This window comes from Bos javanicus, chromosome 17 (genome assembly GCF_032452875.1).
Source record: "Bos javanicus breed banteng chromosome 17, ARS-OSU_banteng_1.0, whole genome shotgun sequence".
Taxonomy (NCBI): Eukaryota; Metazoa; Chordata; class Mammalia; order Artiodactyla; family Bovidae; genus Bos; species Bos javanicus.
Genome location: NC_083884.1, coordinates 13,961,793 through 13,987,991, shown reverse-complemented (window position 1 = coordinate 13,987,991; position 26,199 = coordinate 13,961,793). Strand labels below are relative to the sequence as shown.

The 26,199-nt window shown below is 39.7% G+C and overlaps 1 protein-coding gene across 1 annotated transcript in view; it reads left to right on the top strand.

The window, feature by feature from the left end:
- The window catches only part of HHIP (hedgehog interacting protein), a 117,354-nt gene that overhangs the window by 49,686 nt on the left and 41,469 nt on the right, over positions 1 to 26,199 (top strand). Inside the window, exons 5-7 of the mRNA XM_061384097.1 lie at positions 17,463 to 17,614; positions 17,992 to 18,165; positions 18,735 to 18,878. Coding sequence (XP_061240081.1) covers positions 17,463 to 17,614; positions 17,992 to 18,165; positions 18,735 to 18,878 — 470 coding nt within the window. The remainder of the gene's footprint in view (positions 1 to 17,462; positions 17,615 to 17,991; positions 18,166 to 18,734; positions 18,879 to 26,199) is intronic.

Sequence of the window (26,199 nt, the reverse complement as noted above, 5' to 3'; positions counted from 1 at the left end):
AGGCAGATTCTTAAACATTTGAGCCAGGTAGAGCTGTAGGTACAATCAATAAAACATAATAGCATAGTGATATGGTGTCATAGCAATTTGTAGAAAGTGCTAGGAAAAAAAGAGACAGGCATTCTTTGGAATCAGAGAAGACCGCAGAACAGCTGGAGCTGGGTCTTAAAAGATCAGTAAGTTCTTTCCCAGCAACTAGATGGGGATGGTCTTACAAGGAGAGGAAATAGCCAAGTGCAGAGTCATGAGGATGTGAAAACATAGGGAGCATCCAGATACATGGCAGAAGCTGAAGCTGGAAAAAAGAGGCTAGGGCTATCTGTTGAAGGGTCTTGTATTCACTGTCAAATCCCTTGAACTTACTTTTTAGGTAATGGCAGAAAGTTTTGTTTTGTTATTGTCGTAAGGAAGCAAAGTTAAATGATCAGATGAACTTTTGACAAGATTGTGTGTAGGAAGCAGAATTGCTGTTAAGTGGTGGTGTCTAACTCTCTTGCAACCCCATGGACTGTAAGCCTGCCAGGCTTCTCTGTCCATGGAATTTCCTGGGCAAGATTGGGTTGCCATTTCCTTCTCCAGGGTATCTTCCTGACGCAGGAATCGAACCCAAGTCTCCTGTATTGGCAGGCAGGTTCTTCACCACTGTGCCACCCGGGAAGCCCAGGAAGTGGAGGAAGTCGACTCTTATCATTAGACACAGTCAACAGAAACAAAAATCTCTCATAGCCGAAGAGGGAAAACAAGGTGTCCTTTATGCTGTCCATGGTTTTCTTACCCTTGTTTAGATTTATATGGGGAAATTAATTGATTCAAAGGAAATTTAGCTTGATCTGTATTTTCACCAGCTCAACAGCAAGGGGTGGATGCCAAAGTCACTCTAGCATCAGTAAGGGCAGTTCTGTCTTAGGCTGGTCCCATCTTCTACACTTCTTCTAGGATCATGTGTGCATTATACAAAATAATGCTCCTTGTATATTTGAGAGTTCTCCAGACAATCTCACGTGTATCTGCGATAGTTTTCTGTTTATTACACAATGAAAATATTACCAGCTTGAAAAAAAGAAATGACTTCCCTTATCATTTTTACAGTGTTAAAATGTGGGTTTTGGATACCTGGATTTCTTATATTCATATCAACATGGCCTTACATCTTGGCTATACATGTCAGGGAAAAAAACCTTAGAAGTTTTTATATTATGCATATTAATTTTGATTGTTATTTTCACATTTCCTGATTCCCACCACCTAGACTTAATAGGTGTAACATAAAAGGCAGTATGTTTTGTGTCTGGAAGTATTTAAGAAAGAGTATAACAAGGCAGTTTGTGGATAGTGCTGTATTTATGTCCAAATTCATCTGATAAACTGCTGCTTCTGGAAATTTGTTTTTTTTTAACATATGATGATTCTTGCAGTACCTGTGTAGTTTTTGCTAATATGTTTGTGTTTATATTTTTATACTCACACTTTATATATAAATATAAAAATAAGTATGTATATTTAGATTTCCCATTTAAGATGATCTTTTAAAATTGATTCCTTTATTTGAGTTCACATAATTACAAACATACAGTAAAACAAGCAGATTTACTGCAAATGCCACACCCGAGAAAACCAAATGCCATCAGCATTGCCCTTTCTGGGTCCTCACCCTGAAAGTCACTTTGTCACGCATGCCATCAAATGAGAAATGAACATTTTATCCAACTACAGCTTTTCACTTGAAAACATCAAGACAGAAAAGGTATATCAAAATGAAAAAAAAATTATAAGTGCTTAGGGAGAGTAATTGAATTATCATTTAAGATAATCTGAAACATTTCAGAGTGGCATTTTGGTTTGAGGTTATAGTTCTGTCAGAATAATTGATGAATGAATAAATGATTATTCATCCCAGGATATAATCCTGAATGCTCAATCCTTTCTTACCCTTAAGTAGACATCCTTGTTGTCTACGGTCAGGTACATGAACTACTACAGCCCATCCCTCTGCCCTCCACCATGAGGAAGAAAAGAAAGCTGATTAGTGAGCAGCTAATATGGATCAGTTGTGTGTTAGTAACTTAAAATTTTTTACTGTGTGTATTTTTCACTAAAAAAGAAACCTAATGAAGTAAAGGTTATAAGTCATTTTTTAAAAAACCTTGATGTTCAAGTGTGTTAAATTACTTCTGCAAAGTCAAATAGCCTGTAAGTCACTAAGCCAGGATTCAAACCCAGCTCTCATATTAATGACCCACATTTATTTCTCTCTATTCATCTATGCCCTCAAATCCCTCAAACTCTCTGTAATCGGAGAGCAAGAATGGGAGAGTGTGCGTACTTTTGTGCTTTTCCCTTACATTTCTCTTTTCCCAAAAAATTCCCAATATTGAATAAAGTGTCTCTCTGGGAGATGCAATTCTTTCTTTCTTTGGAATTTTCTTCCCCTTCATTGTTTGGCTCCTGGAGTCTCAGCTTGAATGTTTGTCTTCAGGGAGGCCTTCCCTGATCCCCTAGTCTAAATTGGATTCCCCATGATATGCATTCCCATAACACCCTATTCTTTTCTTTTTAGTCCCCTCTAGTATTTAATTATGCATTTGTTTGTATGCTTACTTGTCTAAGCCTCTTTCCCCAACTACAATACAATAGCCCAGCCATGGTGCAGAGTAACAGTGGCTGACTTCTGTTGAGCATCAGCCCTGGGTCAGGGTCCACTCTTTGCTCTTTTCATTATCTACCTCCCAACAACCTTTGAGATAGGAAAGGTTCCTGTTTGAAAGGTGATTCAACAAAGACACGGGAAGCTAAGTCACTTTCTCCTGTCAAAAAGCCAACAAGTTGCAAATCTAGACGGTCTAAAGCTCTGAGCCCATCCTCTTGACCCGAATGAACAGGAATCTGATGCCTAATGACCTGAGAGCAACTGGCTCACCATACTTGGCCCCACAATAACTGAATGGAGTGCTGGAATCAGAGCAGAGCTGTGCAGTAAGTAAGGATAAATGGGGACCGCGTTATAAATGATGAGGAGGTGGGGGCTGGTCGGGAAATGCGGCCTTTATAAACGCTTCCTTTGCCCTATGATTGAGAATCGGGAACTTGTCTCTGCATGGTGAGTCTGTGAATGAAAACGGGATGGTGAACGTGCCATCGGTTCTGACCCCCCTTGCCACAAATGTTGAATTATAAACACATTAGGAAACTGTTCCTGTCCTTCCCTCAGTTCACTAAGAACAATCTTGGGCAGTATGAATGTCAGAAGTTTCCTCAAATTCTGCCTTTTGGTCCAAAAGGAATAGTTTCTTTTACACTGAAAACTGTCCTACTGGTGAAACTTAATGGAAGAGGTGAGGAGCCAAACGCTGTCCTCCTTGAAATAAATTTTCATGTATTTGAAGCAAGTTATGTGCACTCAGATTGTTTTCTTTTTTGAACTTAAGAAATCCAAGCCCTTCTTTTAGTCTTTCTTCATAAATCCTATTCTGATTTTATAATTACTTACATATCTTTAATCTGGACTTCATATTTTCAGATATCTGTAATACACAGTCCCCACATTTATTCTGTCTTAATGCCATAGTATCATACTTTCCTAATTATAGAAAAGATGGAGTGGCAAATTTTGCATTTTAAATTGTTATATAATTTAATATTCAAGATGCATTTTCCCAGAAATAATGTATGTTAATTACTATCATTCATAATTAGTATAGGCATGTAATATATTAAATTTCAAAAATTGTTGCTTAATTTGGATATCTGAGGCATAGATAATGTTTGTTTACTAAATGCTGATTTGTAACTGATGGTATTTTGGAGTAAGAATGATTTTTTTGATGTAAAAATGAAGATTTTGATTGATTGCTTTTTAGTGTTGCTGTATTGTTAGAATTCTACATTTGATCATTTTGTGAAATAGTGATTAATGAAAATAGAATTTAATTTTGCTATCGTGGTAAATTTCAAGTTTAATTGACATCTAACTCTTATAAAGACAAACTCTTCTCAGAAAATAATTTCAAAAGTACCATAACTTTTATATGACCTTGAAGTTGAAGCAATCTGTTGCACAACTTTTCAAGAGAAGTCACATAGAGAAAACTTCATATTTTCTTAGATTTATTAGTGTTCCTTGGTGGTCTAAACTGTTGGGGTTTTTTTCAAGATTTCTTTTCAAAGCAGTAATCTTACTTAATTGTTTAATGTTTGTTCTCATATAAGTCAACTTGAGTTCTTCTTTAGACTACCAATAGGAAATATATAATGGCAAAGAGCAGGGGAACATGCCTAGGAAACTCAAGTATCCTGGTGTTGTATTTCTATATAATGATGTGAAGATAATGCTTTTAGCTGCATGACCACCATATTAGCCACACATCATAAAAAACAAACTTTATAAAAGCAAGAGGTCAAATTCACTTAATATTTTGTACCCATAGCTGGAGTGAAGCATTAATACTTAATATTGTGATTTTTTCTTTTTTCTTTCCATTGAAAAGACCCTGAATCTTCCATTTTCTGACAGGAGGAAAAAGATTTTTCAGATAAAAAGGTATAAAGCAGAGGAAAATATCAAGGAAACTTGCTTTATATCCTTGGATTTAATGTCTAAAATAAAATGGTCAGATTTTATGCCACAAAAATATTAGCTTTAAAGATGGTAAATGAAATCATATGAGTCTATTTTATTTCTTTAGCTTTCAATATAAAAATTTAATATTTCTAATAATTTCATTAAAATTTTTACTTTTATTATAAAAGTTAATAATCCTTAATTCTGTTAGACCTTTATTAATAAATTGTGAAAAATTACTTTTCTTTATGGAAGACTGAGACATTCTAAGAAAGAGATTTCCAAGCTAGCAAACAATAGAACAACACTTCTTGCCCATTAAATAAAATACAGTCTTGTGGTTTGAAAGCATTAAGGTATTTTCTAAATCATCTTCCAAAGGAATTATTTGCTCTTCTAATAAGCTTTGCCGAATATTTATCAATTTAATAATTTTTTAAAAATATTTACATTTTAAGAATGATCCAAAAAAAAAAAAAAGAATGACCCTGAAAAGGAAATATTTGAGAGAGTAAGGAAAGTAAAAGTTGAAACTCCCCATCATAAACAAATATTTCCTTTATTCCATAGTATCATCTAATCCTTGGGGAGATGTGTATTTTAATGTACATACTTTCACACACTGAATAATTTAAAATTCTTTCTTAGTTCATAACCAGATATTCAAATTTGAATCTAAATTTCAGTGTCTTTTAAAAATTTATTTAAATATCTGTTATGTCAGTCAGTACTGCTCTGAGGTAATTTTCCCAGCTGTTTGCCAATACCAAGAATGCAGATTTTTCTGTCATAAATCTTGGAAGTGCATTTTTACATAGAGTTTGTTTTTAGAGGGGAGAAAATATTGTGACTTGCCATGTGTATTATTAGTAAACACAAATGTTGGGGTTAATTTGTTTCTCCCATTCTTCTTTGTTTACTACAGAAATCACTTTAGCTTTAGAGAATACTATAAAGAATATATTTATAGTGTTTGTGTATATATATATATATATATATATATATTTAACTGAAAAAAAATATAAAATTCCTGCAATAGCAGTAGCTAGGTATATATGTTTCAATGCTAGGATAAAAATTCAGATTACCTCGAGTTTTGCAAATCATTCATTAATAAGCCACTGTTAACACATGCCATCTACATCTTCTGAAGAAATACAGACAGATCTTTATCAAAAGTGTGTGGTAAGCCTGGTGCTAAATATAAATATCAACGTGCCTTTCCATGCCTGCAATTTTCTGAAGTCCAAAAGTTCTTCAGATGGTAGCCGGCAAGATAATACTTCCGCTACACAATTTAAATGCATTCCTCATCTGACTCAAATATAGGGCTACACATTCTCTGCTTCAAAATCATATTCCCTTCCAAAATCTTAGTGTTTTGTGGATTGATTGAGTTTGAGGATGGCTTTTACCTCATTGTCCATTGTAATAGCTGTATCTTCCATTCAGATTGCACTTTGGAATTTATAAAAATGATTTTTCATTCATTGTCTTCTTTGATTATCTGAGCAACTTTATGAGAAGGAGGAGAGATCTTTGCCAAGGAATTTTAATTTGCCTTTCTCACCCATTAAATAACCAAATAAACTCCTTGAAAGGATTGTTGAGCTCTCTATTTTTTCACTGTAGACCAGTTTTTTGGTTTTACTTTGTTTTTGGCTGCACCAGGCCACGTGTTGAATCTTAGTTCCTCAAGCAAGGATTAAACCCTTGGTCCCTGCATTGGAAGCAAGAAGTCCTAGCCACTGGACCAGACTAGTTGTTATGTATTGTTTCATCTAAAAATATCATCTTTAATTAATGTTTCACTTAGTATTTTGAACCCCTGTTCAATTTACAAAATGATTTGGGTACTTCTCTTTGAAAGGAACAAGTTTGATAAAACTGTAAAGCAGGGGATAAAAGATAAGAGCGCAATACTAGTGGAGAGAAAGAGTGTTATTAACTGAGTCTTGAAGAATAGAAATACTCTACAGTGGTGGTTCTGGGTTTTCCAGAGCTAACTGTGCTCACCTCTTCATACACCACAGTCAGAGACATCAAGTTACCAGTTTAAAATGGGCCATGGTGAGGGTATTTACACCACAGAAATGTACACAAATTGGGGATTTTTTTTTTTCCCAGATAGTCAGTTTATCAGTGCATTGCCCTAAAGCCTAAGTTAACCTTTGTTTTCAAATAACTGATGTATAAGCTTCATTTCATTCTTCTGCCGAGCTTTGTAAACTTAATTAAGACTATTTCAAAACTGCCTCAGTCCGTGAACAGTAGATGCTGATGAGAGAATACAATCTATTTTGTGTTTGTTCCTGTCTTCATTTAGGGAATATTTGGTGAGGTGGTGGAACGTAACAGTTCACATTAGTTCTCCTCCAGCCGGGTAATCTCTCTTTTGCCTCTTGTAGGTGTACATTTGGGCCAAGTTACTCAAATCCTCTACGTCTCTGTGTCTCTATCCATAAAGTAAAGATAATAATAAAATAGTATTAAACTTTAGAGTTTTTATAAAGTTTTAACAAGATAATGCTTACAAATTACTTAGCATGGTCTCTGGCTCACAGGAAGTGCTCAGTACATGCTACCATTTATGACAAGGCTTCCGCTGTAAGACACTAGAAATACCAAGATCAGGCCCCTCCCTTTAAGAACCTTACAGTCTAGTGGGGATTTGGTCTAGTTCCTAATTTACATATCTGATATTTTGCTATGTCCCAAAATGTAGCTGCCCAATATTTTACTCATTTTCATTTCAATCTAGAAATGTGTCTTTTTAATTTTTATTTGTTTATTTGAAGTATACTTGATTCACAATATTATGTTAGTTTCATGTATACAGCAAAGTGATTCAGTTATATATTAATGTATGTATTATATATTTGAATATCCTATGTTATACAGAAAATGTGTACTTTTAAAAATCTAAGGCCCAACAAGTATTAAACCTGTAGGTTATAATAGAAGAGTTTAATGTAGTTACAGTCTTTTCTGACTATCATTTTAATTCATTTTGTTTGTTTTTGGTTTTGTTCTGGCCACACCTCTCTGCTTGTGGGATCTTAGTTCTCTACCAGCTATGATCTTGAGGCCCCGGCAGTGAAAGTGCAGAGTTCTAACCATTGGACAATTAGGGAATTCCCTATTCATTTTTAATTCCGTGAATGTCCTTGTAGTTTTTATCAAAGCTTTTGTTAATTTATTTTCAGGTACCCTAAACATAACATAAGAGCTTTCTCTAAAAGTGTTGCCAACATCGCTATACATTTTCTTCTTCAGAAAAGTGTTTAATGCTAGGATTCTGTTTTTAAAAAGGGTTTATACATTTTGTAGCTTTAGTATTTTGTCATTATTTCAAATAGATGTTCCACGCAATTTGGTTTTATTGAAGCATTCTTTTTTTCTTTTAGAGAAGATGTTTTGGAGAACTGAACTCTGGAGTATGACAGATATTATTATTAATAGTACTTGACCCGTGTTGAGCCAAATAGTCCTTAGTATCCAAGCCATTCCCTGATCCTATATTGGATTCCCTGGGCAGCATATATTAAAGGCTCTACAGCAACTAACTGCTGCCTGGATAGCATAAAAGGAACAAGTCAATCCACTCTGTAATGTGCCATCCTGTATCAGATATCGCAGTTCAGATGGAAAGTTGGTTCCATTCACAATTTAAAGTTTAAAATAAACTTATAAAGTTTAAAATAAAGTATAAAATAAATCATGCACACCCAGATGTAAGTTATTGTGATCATAACAGTTTTTACCTATATAACTGAATATGTGTATACTTTCTTCCCCATCGGCATAAGATGTCAAAAGAATATTAGTACATGGAATAAGAAGCAGCTGGAAAGCTGTAAATTCTAGAAAATAACCACTTCTGGTATCTTGCCTCCACGCAGGTCATTACTTAAACCCAGTGTGACGGATTTATTTTGTTTATGCTTGAAAAGAGTGGGGAAGAGAGTCGTTGAAGAGGGTACTGGGACTTTGAGGTAGCTAGTCTCCATCTCGAATATCTTTTATCCCCTCGTTTGTGCTTTTCTCGTCTGTTTTTGCATTTGCTACCATCAGAAGATAAAATGTACAGCCCTAAATGTACATTTGACGTGGCCCAATTGCTACATACCAGAAATTATATACCCCATAAAACACTTCCTAAAAGCTCTGACTTACTGGGGTATCTCCTAGCAGTTCTCCAACTTCATATGAAGCAGGACAGACCTCTTTGTCAGAGTGTGGTCTAGGTGAGCATGGGTCCCGCCAGCATTTGAAAACTGTAAATACTTTTTTAAAGCGCTGCAACAGAGGGTAAATACAATGAAGCATAGCAGAGGCCTTAAGGAGACAAGACAGTGCTGCGAAGTGCATTCATTATCAGGAAACTCAGAGGGAGTAAGTTACAGACAGACTTATTTAAAAGAAAAGCCGAATCTGGAAAAATAAAGGCAATTTTAAAGAAAAGGGGAGAGTTAGTGCTGTAAGTGATAGAGCCTCAGTATATTGTGGTTTCATGCTCAGAGAACAGTGAAAGTAAGAAAAGCCAGAAGAGTGAGTAATAAAATGGCACAAGATATTTTATAAAAAGGTCCACTACCAAAATAAAATTTGTACAACAGGAAGACTACCAAATCATTCCAAGTATAACTTAGACTTCTTCGATAGAGTTGACCATGAACTCCTTCCTAGAAAGAGGATGAGTGGTACAGAGCCACGGTCCCCAGCCTTCTGGGCGCCAGGGACTGGTGTCCTGGAGACAGTTTTTCCATGGGCAGTGTGGGCGGATGCTTTCTGGATAATTCAAGTTCATTACATTTATTGTGCACTTTATTTCTATTTTTATTACATCAGCTCCACCTCAGATCATCAGGCATTAGATCCCAGAGCTAAAGAAATGCAATTCTCAGGTTTTTTCTGGAATGTTTTCTGACACCAAATGACAGAGTTTTTTTGGTTTGGGGGGAGCGGTTTTCTCACATCAACCAATTCTCCAGCACTCAATGGGTGTTCAACAGTTCAGTTCATTTCTGACAGTAACTATCCAGAGTGCACCCAGACCCCACAGATTAAGGGTTCAATCCTATAAGGCTGCCTTCCCTACAGACACCAGCTATAAATGGGCCCCCACACTACCCACATTTCTGCCCAGCTGACTACATATTTGGGGGTTCCCATGAGTTCTCATGTAGTCCATGAGCTGACTACATATTTGGGGGTTCCCTCCCCAGGCTCAGTAACTCAGAGAGCAATGACAGAGCTCAGGAAATTGCTTTACTTACTATTACAGGTTTGTTGGACTTCCCCCGTGGCTCAGATGGGAAAGAATCTACCTGCAGTGTGGGAGGCCTGAGTTTGATCCCTGGGTTGGGAAGATCCCCTGGAGAAGGAAATGGCTACCCACTCTAATATTCTAGCCTGGAGAATTCCATGAACAGAAGAGCTTGGCAAGCTATAAGACCCCCAGAGTTGAAAACAGTCAGACACGACTGAGTGACTAATACTTTCACTTTTCACCACAGGTTTGTTATAAAAGCTGTAACTCAGGAGCAGTTAGTTACAAGGGAGCGTAGGACAAGGTATAGAAGTTAGGGGGACATAGAGCTCCCATGCCTTCTCCAGGGGCGCCACCCTCCAGTACTTCAATGTGTTGACCCACCTGGGAGCTCTCCAGACTCCACCACTTAAGGGTTTATGGAGGCTTCATTGATTGATGAAATCCAGTCCCTCTCCTCTCCCGGGAGGTTGGCGGGTGGGGCTGAAAGTTCTAATCCCCCAGTTACACCTTTTGGCTCCTCTGGCTACCAGTCTCCATCCTGAAGCTATCTATTGTTGTGATTGTTGTTTAGTTGTTCCGTTGTGTCTGATTCTTTGCAACCCCGTGGACTGTAGCCTGCCCAGCTCCTCTGTCCATGAGATTTCCCAGGCAAGAATACTGGAATGGGTTGCCATTTCCTTCTCCAGGGGATTTTCCTGACTCAGGGATCGAACCCGCATCTCCTGCATTACAGGTGGATTCTTTACTCCGGAGCCACCAGGGAAGCCCTGAACCTATGGGGGCTAGGGGAAATACCAAGTCACTTTGTTAGCACAAACTCAGGTAAGACTAATGAAGAACAAAAGACGCTCCTATCAGTCAGGAAATTCCAATGGTTTTAAGAGCTGTGCCAAGAAACAGGACCAAAAAATCAAGTATATTTTTCATTGTATTATACAACAGCCCACGTCATGCTGTGCTGTAGCATCATGCAGCCCCTCCCATAAACCCTCTGGGTTCTTCAGGAGATTGGCTCCTCTTCTGAGACCAAATTAGACTTTGGGAACTATTGAAAAGCAATGCTTTTCATCTTTTCCAGCAGTTGTGGAGAAATGAATACAGTGCTTTTCCAAACTTACCAACAAGCCAAAATAAAGTTTTAGTGAGATTGAGGTCCTCTAGTGTTTGGAAATGGTTTGGCTCCATTGATTGTACCTTCTTTGCATCCTGTGATTAACACCCGAGTTCTGCTCTTGACTGAGTTCATCTGTGCCCACATAGAGATGGTCTCCACTTTCTCCTCCTCCATTCTGAAAAGCGCTCTCACCTCACTTTGAAGCGTGTTGGTTGTTCTTGTGATACTGACAGCTCAGAGAGAGTGCTTGCTGTGAAAGTGCTCTCCTTAGGTCGTTGCGGTTGTTTTTGTTCAGTCCCTAAGTCACGTCTTAACTTTTGCGAACCTGTGAACTGCAGCATGTCAGGCTTCCCTGTCTCTTGCTGTCTCCCGGAGATGGCCCAAGTTCATGTCCATTGAATTGGTATGCTATCTAGCCATCTCATCCTCTGTCATCCCTTTGTCCTCCTGCCTTCAATCTTTCCCTGCATCAGGGTCTTTCCCAATGAGTTGGGTCTTCACATCAGGTGGCTAAAGTATTGGAGTTTCAGTTTCAGCATCAGTTCTTCCAATGAGTATTCAGGGTTGATTTCCTTGATGATCCACTGGTTTGATCTCCTTGTTGTCCAAGGGTCTCTCAAGAGTCTTCTCCAGCACCAGCAATCTCCTTAGATATCTCCTTATGAATGTATTGGTGAGCTTCATTAGTCCTCTCTTTCAGGGCACGGCCAAGATGGCTCAAGTCATCAGTGCTTAGGATCCTTTTTAAAAAACAGATTAAAATAGCCACGTAGCAGGCAGAATATGCCCTTCCCCAACAGATGTTAGTGAGTGAAAGTCACTCAGTTATGTCTGACTCTTTGCCACCCCATGGACTATAGCCCGCCAGGTTCCTCTGTCCATGGAATCCTCCAGGCAAGAATACTGGAGTGGGTATTCCCTTCTCCAGATCTTCCCAAACCATGGATCAAACCTGGGGCTCCTGCGTTGCAGGCCATTTCTTTATCATCTGAGCCACCAGGAAAGCTCCCCCCAAAGATTTCCTCATCCTAATTGGCAAAGGGGAATTGAGGTTGCAATGGAATTAAGATTATACTGAATTATCTGGGTGGGTTCAGTGTCATCACAAATTCTTAAAAGTAGAGAGGACAGCAGAGAAGGTCAGAGTGGTGAGATACGAGAATTCAACCCTGCTATTATTGACTTTGAAGATGGAAGGAAGGCAGCATCATCCAAGGAATGCCAGGGGGCTTGAAGTTGAAACAGGAAATGACTTATCCTCTAAGAGCTTCTAGAAAGGACCATGGTTCTGAAAACACAATTCTTTAGCCCGATGAGACCTGTGTTGGATTCTAACTTACTAATTTTAAGATAATACATTTGTATTGTTTTGAGCCACTAAGTTTATGATGACTTTTTACAGCAGTAATAGAAACCTGGTATTGTATTTGAATGAACAGTTCTCAAATAAACCTGTTTGTCATTTCTGAATAGCAAAAGGTTCCAATCTAAGAAGCACAGGCTTGCACGGGGAGGGGCTCACATTGGTCTCCAAGTTCTCTTGTTCCTTTCCTGATAATGTGCCATTAAAACATAGACATTAATGACAATTAATAAAGGAAATGTGTGACTTGCCTTTTAATAAAAGTTTATATTTTAGAATTTTAAGTGCCACCAGTCTGTTCTTATGTTAATTCCTAGAAACTCCTTCATTACTAAGAGAACAAAAGTTTTACCAGAGGTCTTCATTCATATGTGTTTTTCTGGGTAACAGATGTAAGATAAATTTAGAAGATGGTTTTACTATTTGCAGACACTCTGCCTAATCTTCATGTAATTTATCTGTCATAAAACCAAGGTTTTTTCTTTTTTTTTTTTTTTACCATGTTTTAGAGTGGAGAAACCTCAGTGAAGATATGCTAATTAAACTTCGTGTCAGAAGTTACCCAGAATAGCTATTTACTCTCTTTAATGCTTGGTTTGGGGCCATGCATATTTCTAATAGTGTAGCATTAACTGCCCTGCATCTCAAATTAGCATCATAAAGAATTTATAGGGGAAATTACAACTGAAAACTTTGTTACCTGCTTCCTTGGATAAGCACCTGGAAGACAGGAATTGGTTCTTGTTGATTATCTTACCCCTGGTGCCAAGTATAATGCCTAACACGCAGTAGATATTCACTAAATATTTGCTGGGTGAGTGTTAAACGCGCTTTTGTCTGACGAGACAGTGACAGGGAGTGCCGTATTACTTTACATTTCCTTGGTTTCTCTGTACCGTAGGGCTGTTCTGTGGATCACTGACCTTGCTGAAGGGTCACTAAGCAAACTATGCAAAAGTGAGAAGTGACGCTTCCAACTCAGTGCAGCCCAGCCCTGTTTCCTAAAATACACAAGTCAATTGCCAAATAGAAAATATTAAGGCCAGTTTTAAAGTAGGCAGAAATCAGAAAAAAATTAACTTTCGCCACATTGAAATATGAACACATTGGAATGTTTTCTTTAAAATATCATCATGAAAGGCCATGCCCAACAATTTCTATTAAAAAAGTAAAACATACTTCCTGTTAGAATCATCTCATGATTCCCTGTCTTTTTCAACAGCCGCTTCATTTTCTTCAAAGAAGAATATTTGTAGTCATTTAGTTAGAACTTTGATGTGTTCACCAGGGAAGAGTTTATCTCAAAACTGTAGGACTAGATCTCATCTTGTACTTACATGAAAGTCACCAATACCCTTTGCTTATGGGCTTTGTCTCTTTTCTGCTGACCTGTGAAATTGTTCCTGAGAGCTGGACGATGATTATAATGGTAGTTAACTACTTACCATAAGTTCCTAAGGAGGGTTTTATGAAGTACCCTGAAACATGGGTTGATCTCAGGGTTTCAAAGTGTATAGGGACATTATTTTCAAATCATGCAAGTACCTGATTTTGAGGGGCCCTTGGTGCTTGGTGAGAGGCTGTCCAGAAGTTGATGTGGTATTGAGAGGCCTGGGCACAGGGAAGAAAGGGGCTCACAGGAGCCTATAATGATATTCTGTCGAAGCTTCAGTCAGTGAACTTAGAGGGAAAAAAACAGCATTATCCAAATAAAGGAAACTCTTAAGTGTTGTTGTAAACTAATTTTTGCCTGTTTGGTTCAGGCAGTGACACACACACAGAGCATTTGGTATTAGTAATAAAGTACAAAGTATAATGTGAATATTTGGACACATTACTCTTTCTCACATCACTCAGGATAAACATTTGGGACATCAGGTTAACAGTTTCACAAGTATGATGTTAGAAGTCAGTGTCATTTGGAAAGGTGTGGCTCCCTGCACCGCGGAGCTTCCGTTTGCCATCTAGGACTGTGTTTGTCTCCCTTTTAAGGCAACTTTGTTGAACTAATTAATCACTAGAGGTTCATTCCCTCCAGATGCTCAGCAGAAACAGTGCAATAATTTGATATTTCTGGGAGGAGTGCTTGGTTTTCATTCCATAAAACTACACATAATGAAGGGAAAGAAAGGGAAAGAGTAAAAAGACGGGAACATTAACATAAGGGCTTTTTGATGAGCCTTCGAGAGCTGGGCCATTTTTTCGATCCTGGCGCCAGGGGCCAACACTCGGGCTCTCAGGCGGCAGTGCGCTGATGAAGACTGGTGGAAGCAACCACAGAAGGTCTGGAAGCCTCAAAAATCTGGTGGTGGTTCTGGCATTATAGCCTCTGACCCTGGCCCAAAGTTAAAACTTCAGTGTCCAATCGACATACTTCTCCATTCTTATGATTTGTAACATGCTTTAAATGGACAGCATACCTCTGCAGGCTAATTCAAGCTAAATGTGAGCCTACCAATACTTTAAAATCCTAACAGGAGTCAAATAGCCTTCCTTCCCAATCTCGGAATTGTGTTATATGATATAATTTTAAAAGCTAGTTTTGAGAGACACCCTAGGATGTATACATAGTATATTAATTTTTTTCATCACTATAATTATGAAAGTGAGTATTTCCCTGAAATGATTGAGTCATTAGTCCTGTTTCTAAACCACCCAGAACACTACTTTGCACCTGGAAATTGACTTTAGAAAAGTGAAATCATGTGTAATTATTGTGTGTGTGCTAAGTTGCTTCAGTCTTGTCTGACTCTGTGCAACCCTATGGACTGTAGCCCACCAGGCTCTTCTGCCCATGGCATTCTCCAGGCAAGAATACTGGAATGGGTTGCCATGCCCTCGTCCAGGGATCTTCCTGACCCAGGGATCAAACCTGCGTCTCTTATGTTTCCTGCATTGGCGGGAGAGTTCTTTACCACTAGCACCACCTAAACAAATGTAAATCCTATAACCCGAAAAATTCAGGACATTTCTGAAATGACTTTCTTGATTTATTTACTTGTCATTCAGATGTCTCATTCTGTCTCCATGTTTGGCCCTTTAATAAAAGTCAGTGGTGCCCCCCAACTCCAAATTCATTCGTGAGATACATCCATCTCTAAGGTAAACAACTGTCTTCTATCACTTGTGGATTTATTTAAATCTCTTTTTCCTTCTGTATCTCTACAGTGCATGAATTCTACACCTAATTCCCAAAAAGCAACCAGCACAGTTTTAAACCATGTTGCTAGCCAGTTCAAATTGTCTTTCAGATGATTTGATTAAAGACTACAAAAGAACTACTTTCAACAAAACCTTCTTCTAGTGGAACACAAACATTTGTGAAGTGGGCAGCAGCACTTAACCTGCATTCACAGCTTTAGAGGGGGATGTATCCGGAAGAGGAATTAATTACAAAATAAATCCCACCCCTAAGCCTCCCTCTTCAGCCATCAGGGAGGTTTAGATGTGCAGTGGTTTTTCTATAATCAAATACTAGTTACACATCCCTGTTTTCAATGTCTCATAAGAAAGGCAAGAGCTATCTGTTTAATTAAGATGTAAGAAGAAAGATGAGTCAATATTAAAATCATCATAATGAGATAATCCAAAAAAAAGGCTCATTCATAAAGTCATAAAGACTTACCCTTCAGTGAGATAGTTCTCCTTGTTAAAATTAATAATATTGTGATATGCAGATGAAGAGGCTGGCTTTTGGGACATTTGAATAATAACTTGGTAGTTCTGGGATATTTACACCCACTTTATTACTTACACACACTTAAAGTTTGGACGTTTCGGCTTTGGATGGCATACATATGAAAGCAGTTTTTCTCTAATCCAGGAAATAAACAATGTTTATTAAAAGCAAACTTTTATGCCTAGAACTTGAAATTCACAAATCCATGTAGCATACAAACAGTATCAGACATTTCTAGTAACACAAGCTATTCTGGGGAACAAAGGCAGAATGATGGAGTATAACCCAGTGAAGAAATTGCAGTATTAGAGACTGGTTTTGCTTCTCTGACACGTCTAAGGAGTAACTTACAGCTTTTCACCCTAAGAGATGTGCTGTTTAATGAAATAGCAGGGATAAGGTGATGTCCTAAGGGCAGGTTCGGTCACATTTTTCGCCATTGTACATAACTCGGCAGACTACAGACGAATTGCTCACTGGCTTACCAGGATGTGAACTTGAAGTATCTGATCTCGATAATTTTAGATACTTTGATTTCATTATAGAAATTCCTAGACTACTTGTGGGATAAAACAAATGCTAAGACCATATTGAGTTTCATCAAGCTGAATTAGCAGAAAATAAAGATAAAATGCCTTTCTATTTAAGCACACGATGATGTTTTAATTGTTACAGCATTTGGCATGCCTAATGTATACAATTCTTGACATACATATAATAACAAAAGAAAGTTGTTTGGGATTTTTCTTTTATTTCCTAGTGTCCCCTTTCCTCTCTAGGATTTTTCCCACCCCCACCCCAGCTCTGGCTTTTAGCTCTCCTCTCATTTCTCCATCTTTCTATAAAGAAAAAACTCAAGGCAGCGAAAGGATCTATGTAAAAATAGCTCATTTCTAGGCCAAGGCTGCTTATTACCTAGCTATGACGAACAGACCACCATGGTTGTGACAACTGATGTAGATGCCTCCAGGGTAAAACAAAGGTTTACATATTACACAAGCAATTTAACTGTTTTCTAAATAGATTGCCAAGACAGTGGGAGTTGGCAGCCCGCACTGTGTTTTAGGTTTGGGAGACTTGGATTAGAAGTGACTGCTGATTATGAACCTTTTTATTTGTCTTCTGTGAACTACAAGCAACCTAGTAACCCAGCAAAGAATTCTTCACAGCACTTAAACTTGTCTTCCTAGCTTCCCCAGATTACATACACAAATCACTCGACAAAAGTGGTGTGAGGGTCTTGTGCGTAGATAACCACACAAGACAACTGTCTTGTTTCTAGCCCTTAAAGAGTTCTGCAAAGTGAAATATTTTATCATCTTTTTGTGTGTGCAGTAGGCAAGGAAGGAAAGAAAAGAGTTTGGACAAAGATTATCCAGGAAGAAGAAAGGGACTCTTTTGGGGGTTCCAGTTTAAACACAATAAAGAACGTAATTAACTTCACAATTCTTTGTGTTTTTCATTTGACTGCAGGGAGGAGATGAAAGAGGACTGCTAAGCCTTGCATTCCATCCCAATTACAAGAAAAATGGAAAGCTATATGTGTCTTATACCACCAACCAAGAACGGTGGGCTATGGGGCCTCATGATCATATTCTTAGAGTTGTGGAATACACAGTATCCAGGTATCATTAAAAGATGGTTGATATTATTTTTCTCACTGTGTCTTTGTAGTTTTTTGTTTAGAAGTTACAAATAATTTACCATCAGGTGGCAATAGTTAAACCTCAGTCTCCATCTGGCTGAACATCCCGATTGTGTCTTTAAGGAAAATTGCGGAAAATGGTAGTTTTGGCATTTTCTACAATTCTCTTTCCTCTTAAATGCCACTTGGGAAACCTAGAAACTAACGTAATTTTTCTGTAATTTTTATTAGCTTCACCTTCAGTATGTTTGCTTATTTACATGCCACGTGTGTGCTTCCCTATTTGTATCCTATTTACTTTCTGTGGGTTCACCTGACAAATTTCACAGTCATGATTTGTTTCGTCCCCACCACTAGGAAAAACCCCCATCAAGTTGATCTACGAACAGCCAGAGTATTTCTTGAAGTCGCCGAACTCCACAGAAAGCACCTAGGGGGACAGCTGCTCTTCGGTCCTGACGGCTTTCTGTACATCATCCTCGGTGACGGGATGATCACACTGGATGATATGGAAGAAATGGATGGATTAAGGTAAAAAACAAAACGGAGAAACAGGTGCCCCTTGATGCTAAAGTGCTTTAAGTGAATTAAAAACTGAATTAGATCACTTTGGTTAAATTCTTTAACTGTTATTATCAGTATCTGCATTTGTAACATGAAGAGGAATTCAATAAATCTGCTGATGCAGTATTTCTGGAAGTCGCTCTTCTCAGATGTCCTCACACCAGTTCCTCCCATGGGGGTTGTGCAGCAGCCACCTTCCACACTGCCTAATGGACTGATGTCATTCAGTGGAACTTCTCAGGGGATGTTAAATGCGTGGATTGGAAAAAAACATTTCAGAGGATGTACCCCACCGATGCCACAGCCTTCCGTCACCGTCGAGCTGTGTGTGTCTCAGTGCTGGTCCGAAACAAAACAGTCTCTGGTTTCATTTCCCACAATGTGGAATTTGGAATGTTAATAGTTTTTTGTCAAATGAGGGGAGGTGGTTTTTATTTATTTATTTTTTTTAGCCATAGAGCAACCTCCCTGCCTTTAGTGTAGGTGAAATATGTAACAAGAACAGAAAGCCCTTACGCGGTCCTCTGATCCCTCAGCGACTTCACAGGTTCCGTGCTCCGGCTGGACGTGGATACTGACATGTGCCACGCGCCGTACTCCATACCTAGGAGCAACCCGCACTTCAACAGCACCAACCAGCCCCCAGAAGTGTTTGCCCATGGCCTCCATGATCCAGGCAGGTGAGAATACAAGCCTCTTCTCTCTCCTGCCTTACCGCAGAGCAGGGATTCACAAAGTGGGGAAAAGGGAGTTTCCAGGCAGGGAACAGAGTCTCAGCCAACACTATGCCGCTAAAATCACACTGGTTCGTTGTCACCCAGGATTTTGTTCTCTTTCTTCTATTCATGTGTGAAGCACATTGAGAAGACAGATTAGATAAGACAAAGGACAAATTCACAGAGAAAAATCACCTTAACATTTTGGAGGGTTCTTATTAGATAAACACTGGTGGGCTAGGATCATGATTAAGACTTCAAACTGAACACTTCAGACAAATAATAAACCTTTGTCTCTGCTGTTGTTCAGTCGCTAAGTTGTATCTGACTCTTTGCAACCCCATAGACGGTAGCATGCCAGGCTCCCCTGTCCTTCAGTATCTCCCAGAGTTTGCTCACATTCAAGTCAGTGATGCTATCTGACCATCTCACCCTCTGCTGTCCTTGTGTGCATGCTGAGTTGTTCAGTCGTGTTCGACTCTTTGCAACCCCATGGACTGCAGCCCGCCAGGCTCCTCTGTCCATGGGATTCTCCCTGCAAGAGTACTGGAGTGGGTTGCCATGCCCTCCTCCAGGGGATCTTCGCAACCCAGGGGTTGAACCCAGGTCTTACACACTTCTAAATGTTAATTTCCTCATACAGTAAATAAGGATGGTAATATCCACCTTGTAAGAATGCTGTACTGATTAAATATAAATCTTGTAAGTGAAGCACTAGAGTGTCTGACACACCTGATAGATTTTAAAGAAATTATGCTTCTTATTATCGTAGCTTCACTTAATATAAGATGACTTGGTGGCATTTGGAAGGAGTTGAGCTAAATGTTAACTTTTTTACTTGAAAAAGATTATAAATGTTAAAGGAATTCAGATTGATTGTTTGCTACACACACACACACACACACACAGACACACAGAGGTCACTCAGTTGTGTCCGACTCTTTGCAACCCCATGGATTGTAGCCCACCAGGCTCCTCCGTCCATGGGATTTTCCAGGCATGAAAACTACAGTGAATCATAAAGAAATGACCACTAACTAGAGGGACTTCCCTGACACTCCAGTGGTTAGGACTCCATACTTCCACTGCGGGGGATGTGGGTTCAATCCCTGCTTGGGGAACTAGGGTCCCATATGCCACTCGGTGCCAGCCAAAAAAAAATAAGTATGTAGAATGAGAAATTTGGGATACACTTGAAAAATGCAAGGAAGTGTGATACTGTATAGCATTTCTTTGATGAAGGCTTCATTCAGTCTGTGGTCTGTGACTCACACTAAGGGATATCTGGCCACATTTATTCATTTACTCGTTAAGTTATTATTGCTATTTAATGTTTATTGAGTGTTCATTATGTGCAAGGTGAGTATTTCTCGAACTTTTTCTTTTTATAATCCCTCCTGCCCTTCATCTCCCCTCCATCAAAGTGCAAGTCTACAGTTCATTTCCTTTTTGGCATCTCAGCAGATCTTAAAATCTGGGCGACAGGGAATACTTAAGGTGGGTTCAGGATGTGGAGGAAACTGTCACATTCCATTCCTGGAGCTCAGAATGCACAGATACCACCACAAAGCAGCACTTTGAAGTCAGAGCAGCCTGAGTCACCACAATCCCACCGGACCCTTCACGCACCCCTCCCGGGGAGTCCCGACCCTCAGTGTAAAAACACAGGGCGGAGTGCCTTACAGACCTTACATGTGGCAGAGTGCCTGTGCTGTGGAGGCTTACATCCTCCGGCGGTAGAGGGCCGAACAATCTGCCTCCCTCCAAAAGTATTTCAAGCAGAGGAGGATTTAATAAAGCAGAAAGGAAACTAAAATCCAAAATTATTGCCTACAGAGCAAAGCTGACTCTTATTAAGCACCTTGGTGCAGAGCAGCAGGCCAAGAATCTTGTGCTTATCCTCTTACTGATAACGGTCAGCCAGTGCTTTCAGGTAGCTGGCATCAGGTGCCTCCTCTCCTCTTTTTAAAAGACATTTTAATTTTTAGGTTAGTTTGAAGTTCACAGCAAAATTCAACAGAAAGCACAGAGATTTTCCTATATAACCCCTGCACAAGCATTGCCTCCCCCACTATCAACATGCCCCACCCAAATGCTCATTTTTTACAATTGAGAAACCTACACTGGCACATCATTACCACCCAAGGACCCTGGTTTACATTAGGGTAAAATTTCAGAATTAAATCAAAGAAAGTAGGGAAAACCACTAGACCGTTCAGGTATGACCTAAATCAAATCCCTTATGACTACACAGTGGAAGTGAGAAATAAATTTAAGGGACTAGATCTGATAGACAGAGTGCCTGATGAACTATGGATGGAGGTTCGTGACATTGTACAGGAGACAGGGATCAAGACCATCCCCATGGTAAAGAAATGCAAAAAAACAAAATGGCTGTCTGGGAGGCCTTACAAATAGCTGTGAAAAGAAGAGAAGTGAAAAGCAAAGGAGAAAAGGAAAGATATAAGCATCTGAATGCAGAGTTCCAAAGAATAGCAAGGAGAGATAAAGCCTTCCTCAGCAATCAATGCAAAGAAATAGAGGAAAACAACAGAATGGGAAAGACTAGAGATCTCTTCAAGAAAATTAGAGATACCAAGGGAACATTTCATGCAAAGATGGGCTCCATAAAGGACAGAAATGGTATGGACCTAACAGAAGCAGAAGATATTAAGAAGAAATGGCAGAATACACAGAAGAACTGTACGAAAAAGATCGTCATGACCCAGATGTGTGACCCAGATCACACCCACAATGGTGTGATCACTGACCTAGAGCCAGACATCCTGGAATGTGAAGTCAAGTGGGCCTTAGAAAACATCACTATGAATAAAGCTAGTGGAGGTGATGGAATTCCAGTTGAGCTATTTCAAATCCTGAAAGATGATGCTGTGAAAGTGCTGCACTCAATATGCCAGCAAATTTGGAAAACTCAGCAGTGGCCACAGGACTGGAAAAGGTCAGTTTTCATTCCAATCCCAAAGAAAGGCAATGCCAAAAAATGCTTGAACTACCACACAATTGCACTCATCTCACATGCTAGTAAAGTAATGCTCAAAATTCTCCAAGCCAGGCTTCAGCAATACGTGAACTGTGAACTTCCTGATGTTCAAGCTGGTTTTAGAAAAGGCAGAGGACCCAGAGATCAAATTGCCAACATCCTCTGGATCATGGAAAAAGCAAGAGAGTTTCAGAAAAACATCTATTTCTGCTTTATTGACTATGCCAAAGCCTTTGACTGTGTGGATCACAATAAACTATGGAAAATTCTAAAAGAGATGGGAACACCAGACCACCTGACCTGCCTCTTGAGAAACCTATATGCAGATCAGGAAGCAACAGTTAGAACTGGACATGGAACAACAGACTAGTTCCAAATAGGAAAAGGAGTTCGTCAAGGCTGTATATTGTCACCCTGCTTATTTAACTTATATGCAGAGTACATCATGAGAAACACTGGGCTGGAAGAAACACAAGCTGGAATTAAGATTGCTGGGAGAAATATCAATAACCTCAGATATGCAGATGATACCACCCTTATGGCAGAAAGTGAAGAGGAACTAAAAAGCCTCTTGAAGAAAGTGAAAGTGGACAGTGAAAAAGTTGGCTTAAAGCTCAACATTCAGAAAATGAAGATCATGGCATCTGGTCCCATCACTTCATGGCAAATAGATTGGGAAACAGTGAAAACAGTGTCAGACTTTATTTTGGGGGGCTCCAAAATCACTGCAGATGGTGATTGCAGCCATGAAATTAAAAGACGCTTACTCCTTGGAAGGAAAGTTATGACCAACCTGGATAGCATATTCAAAAACAGAGACATTACTTTGCCAATAAAGGTCTGTCTAATCAAGGCAGTGGTTTTTCCTGTGGTCATGTATGGATGTGAGAGTTGGATGGTGAGTGCTGAGTGCCGAAGAATTGATGCTTTTGAACTGTGGTGTTGGAGAAGACTCTTGAGAGTCCCTTGGACTGCAAGGAGATCCAACCAGTCCATTCTGAAGGAGATCATCCCTGGGTATTCTTTGGAAGGACTGATGCTAAAGGTGAAACTCCAATACTTTGGCCACCTGATGCAAGGAGTTGACTCATTGGAAAAGACCCTGATGCTGGGAGGGATTGGGGGCAGGAGGAGAAGGGGACAACAGAGGATGAGATGGCTGGATGGCATCACCAACTCAATGGACGTGAGTTTGAGTGAACTCCGGGAGTTGGTGATGTACAGGGAGGCCTGGTGTGCTGCAGTTCATGGGGTCGCAAAGAGTCGGACACGACTGAGCAACTTAACTGAACTGAAAGAATCTGTCTGCAGTGCAGGAGACCCAGATTCAATCCCTGCATCAGGAAGATCCCCTGGAGATGGGAATGGCAACCCACTCCAGTATTCTTGCCTCAAGAATTCCATGGACAGAGGAGCCTGGTGGGCTAGAGTCCATGGGTCGCAAAGAGTCAGACACGAGTAAGTGAGTAACACTTTCACTTCACTTAGTGTTGTGTGCATCCTTTGGGTTGGATACATGTTTAATGACATGAGTATAGTATTATATGGGCTTCTTAGGTGGCTCAGTGGTAAAGATCCACCTACAATGCAGGAAAGGTGGGTTCAGTCCCTGGGTCAGAAAGATACCCTGGAGATGGAAATGGCAACCCACTCCAGTATTCTTGCCTGGAGAATTCCATGGACACAGGAGCCTGGCAGGCTACAGTCCATGGAATCACAAAGAAATGGACACGACTTAGCAACTAAACAACAGCAATAGTATCATATAGAGAAGTTTCACTGTCTGGGCTCTTTTTATATAAGAAACTAAAAAAGGTTGGAGAAGACTCTTGAGAGTCCCTTGGACTGCAAGGAGATCCAACCAGTCCATCCTAAAGGTAATCAGTCCTGAATATTTATTGAAAGAACTGATGTTGAAGCTGAAACGCCAATACTTTGGCCACCTGATGTGAAGAGCTGACTCATTTGAAAAGACCCTGCTGCCGGGAAAGATTGAGGGCAAGAGGAGAAGGGGACCACAGAGGATGAGATGGTTGAATGGCATCACCGACATGATGGACCTGAGTTTGAGTAGGCTCCTGGAGCTGGTGATGGACAGGGAGGCCTGGCATGCTGCAGTCCATGGGGTCGCAAAGAGCGGGACACGACTGAGAGACTGAACTGAAAAAAGGTTAAAAGGGCCAGATGGACCTTAGTGAATCTGGTACTCAGCCAGGGCTAGATCTCATGGCCTCCAGAGACTCCACCTTTGGGAGGCCTCACCTTTTCTTCCAGATTTCCTCTTTCTTGTTAGAAGCAGGTTAAACTATTTTCTTGGTCAGAGTTTCTCCATCTTCAAGAAAAACCAATACAGGAAAAATTTGTCACCCTATATGGACTTAGTTCCACCTTAAGTCACAGCAGGTCTGCTTCATGATCCCTGCCAAACACTGTATTCTGGGAATCACAGAATTAATGAGGACAAGAAAGGGACTATGGCTACAGAACAGCTACCCACCTTTGGCAGATCAGCTACAGTTCAGTTCAGTCATTCAGTCCTGTCCGACTCTTTGTGACCCCACGAAGCACAGCACGCCAGGCCTCCCTGTCCATCACCAACTCCCGGAGTCCACCCAAACCCATGCCCATTGAGTCGGTGATGCCATCCAACCATCTCATCCTTTGTTGTCCCCTTCTACTCCCGCCTTCAATCTTTCCCAGCATCAGGGTCTTTTCCAATGAGTCAGCTCTTTGCATCAGGTGGCCAAAATATTGGAGTTTCAGCTTCAGCATCAGTCCTTTCAATGAACACCCAGGACTGATCTCCTTCAGGATGGACTGGTTGGATCTCCTTGCAGTCCAAGGGCCTCTCAAGAGTCTTCTCCAACACCACAGTTCAAAAGCATCAATTTTTCAGCACTCAGCTTTCTTCACAGTCCAACTCTCACATCCATACATGACCACTGGAAAAACCATAGCCTTGACTAGATGGACCTTTGTTGGCAAAGTAATGTCTTTACTTTGTAATATGCTGTCTAGGTTGGTCATAACTTTCCTTCCAAGGAGTAAGCATCTTTTAATTTCATGGCTGCAATCACCATCTGCAGTGATTTTGGAGCCCCCAAAAATAAAGTCAGCCACTGTTTTCACTGTCAGGCTTATAGTTTCTCTAATGTGAATCAGATCATCTGGCCCCACCAGGCTTTATTTCATGGTTTATTTAAATAATTGCTGTGTATGAATCTTATGTCACTCATGTCCCAGACCTACTCTTGGATTTTTAAAAAAAAATTGTAATTTATTTTAAAATTCCCAATGATTTTGTTTCTGTCACAAATGTATTTTGTTGGCCTAAAGCAGTGATTCCCAATGGGATGATTTTGCCATCAGTGGACATTTGGCAGTGTCTAGAGGCATTTTTTGTTTCCACAAATTAGAAGGAGTAGATCATGCTACTGACACATAGTGGGTGGAGGCCAGAGATGCTGCTAAATATCCTACAATGCTCAGAACAGCCCCCTTTTCCTCTCAGAAAGAGACATATCTGGCACCAAATGTCAGTAATGCCAAGCTTAAGAAATCTGAAAACAGTGCAGGACTGTTTTCCAAAGTTTTGAAAATTTCAAAAATATTATTCAATTTCATCCTTCCCTCAACCCATACTCCCCATACCTGGTCACTCGTTGGTTGAAACATTCAACAAATATTGAGCCCTCCTTATATTCCTGGATTTGAACTAAGGGACAGAAATAACAGTGATAATGAGGTTGAAAATAGTTCCTTTCCTCATACAGTTTACAGTCAGTGGCTTAAGTCACAGAAATATTCTGGCCATATTGGGGGTGAACATGAAGTCAGAGTCCACGTGAAGGACTTTAGTGGTTGTGGAGGCTAACTTTATTTTATTCCTTAAACTGGAGTGCATGCTCCCCTTGGTTAGGGCAGCCCACACTTTAGAATTCTATCTAAGAAACACAAGGGATTTCTCTTGTGGTCCAGTGGTTAAGAGGGCCTTTCAATGCAATGGGTGCAAGTTCAGTCCCTGGTCAGGGAGCTAAGGTTCCCAAATGCCTCATAGCTTAAAAACAAGAAAATAAAATAGAAGCAGTATTATAACAAATTCAATAAAGACATTTAAAAAATGGTCCACATTTTTAAAAGAATCTTTAAAAAAAGAAACACAAAATTAATACTATAACTAATACACACCTTCCTTGTATTACAGTGGGGTTAAGTCCCAGTGAAACCATTGTAAGTTGAAAATACCATAAGTGGAAAAGGCACTTAATGATCCTCACCTTCCAA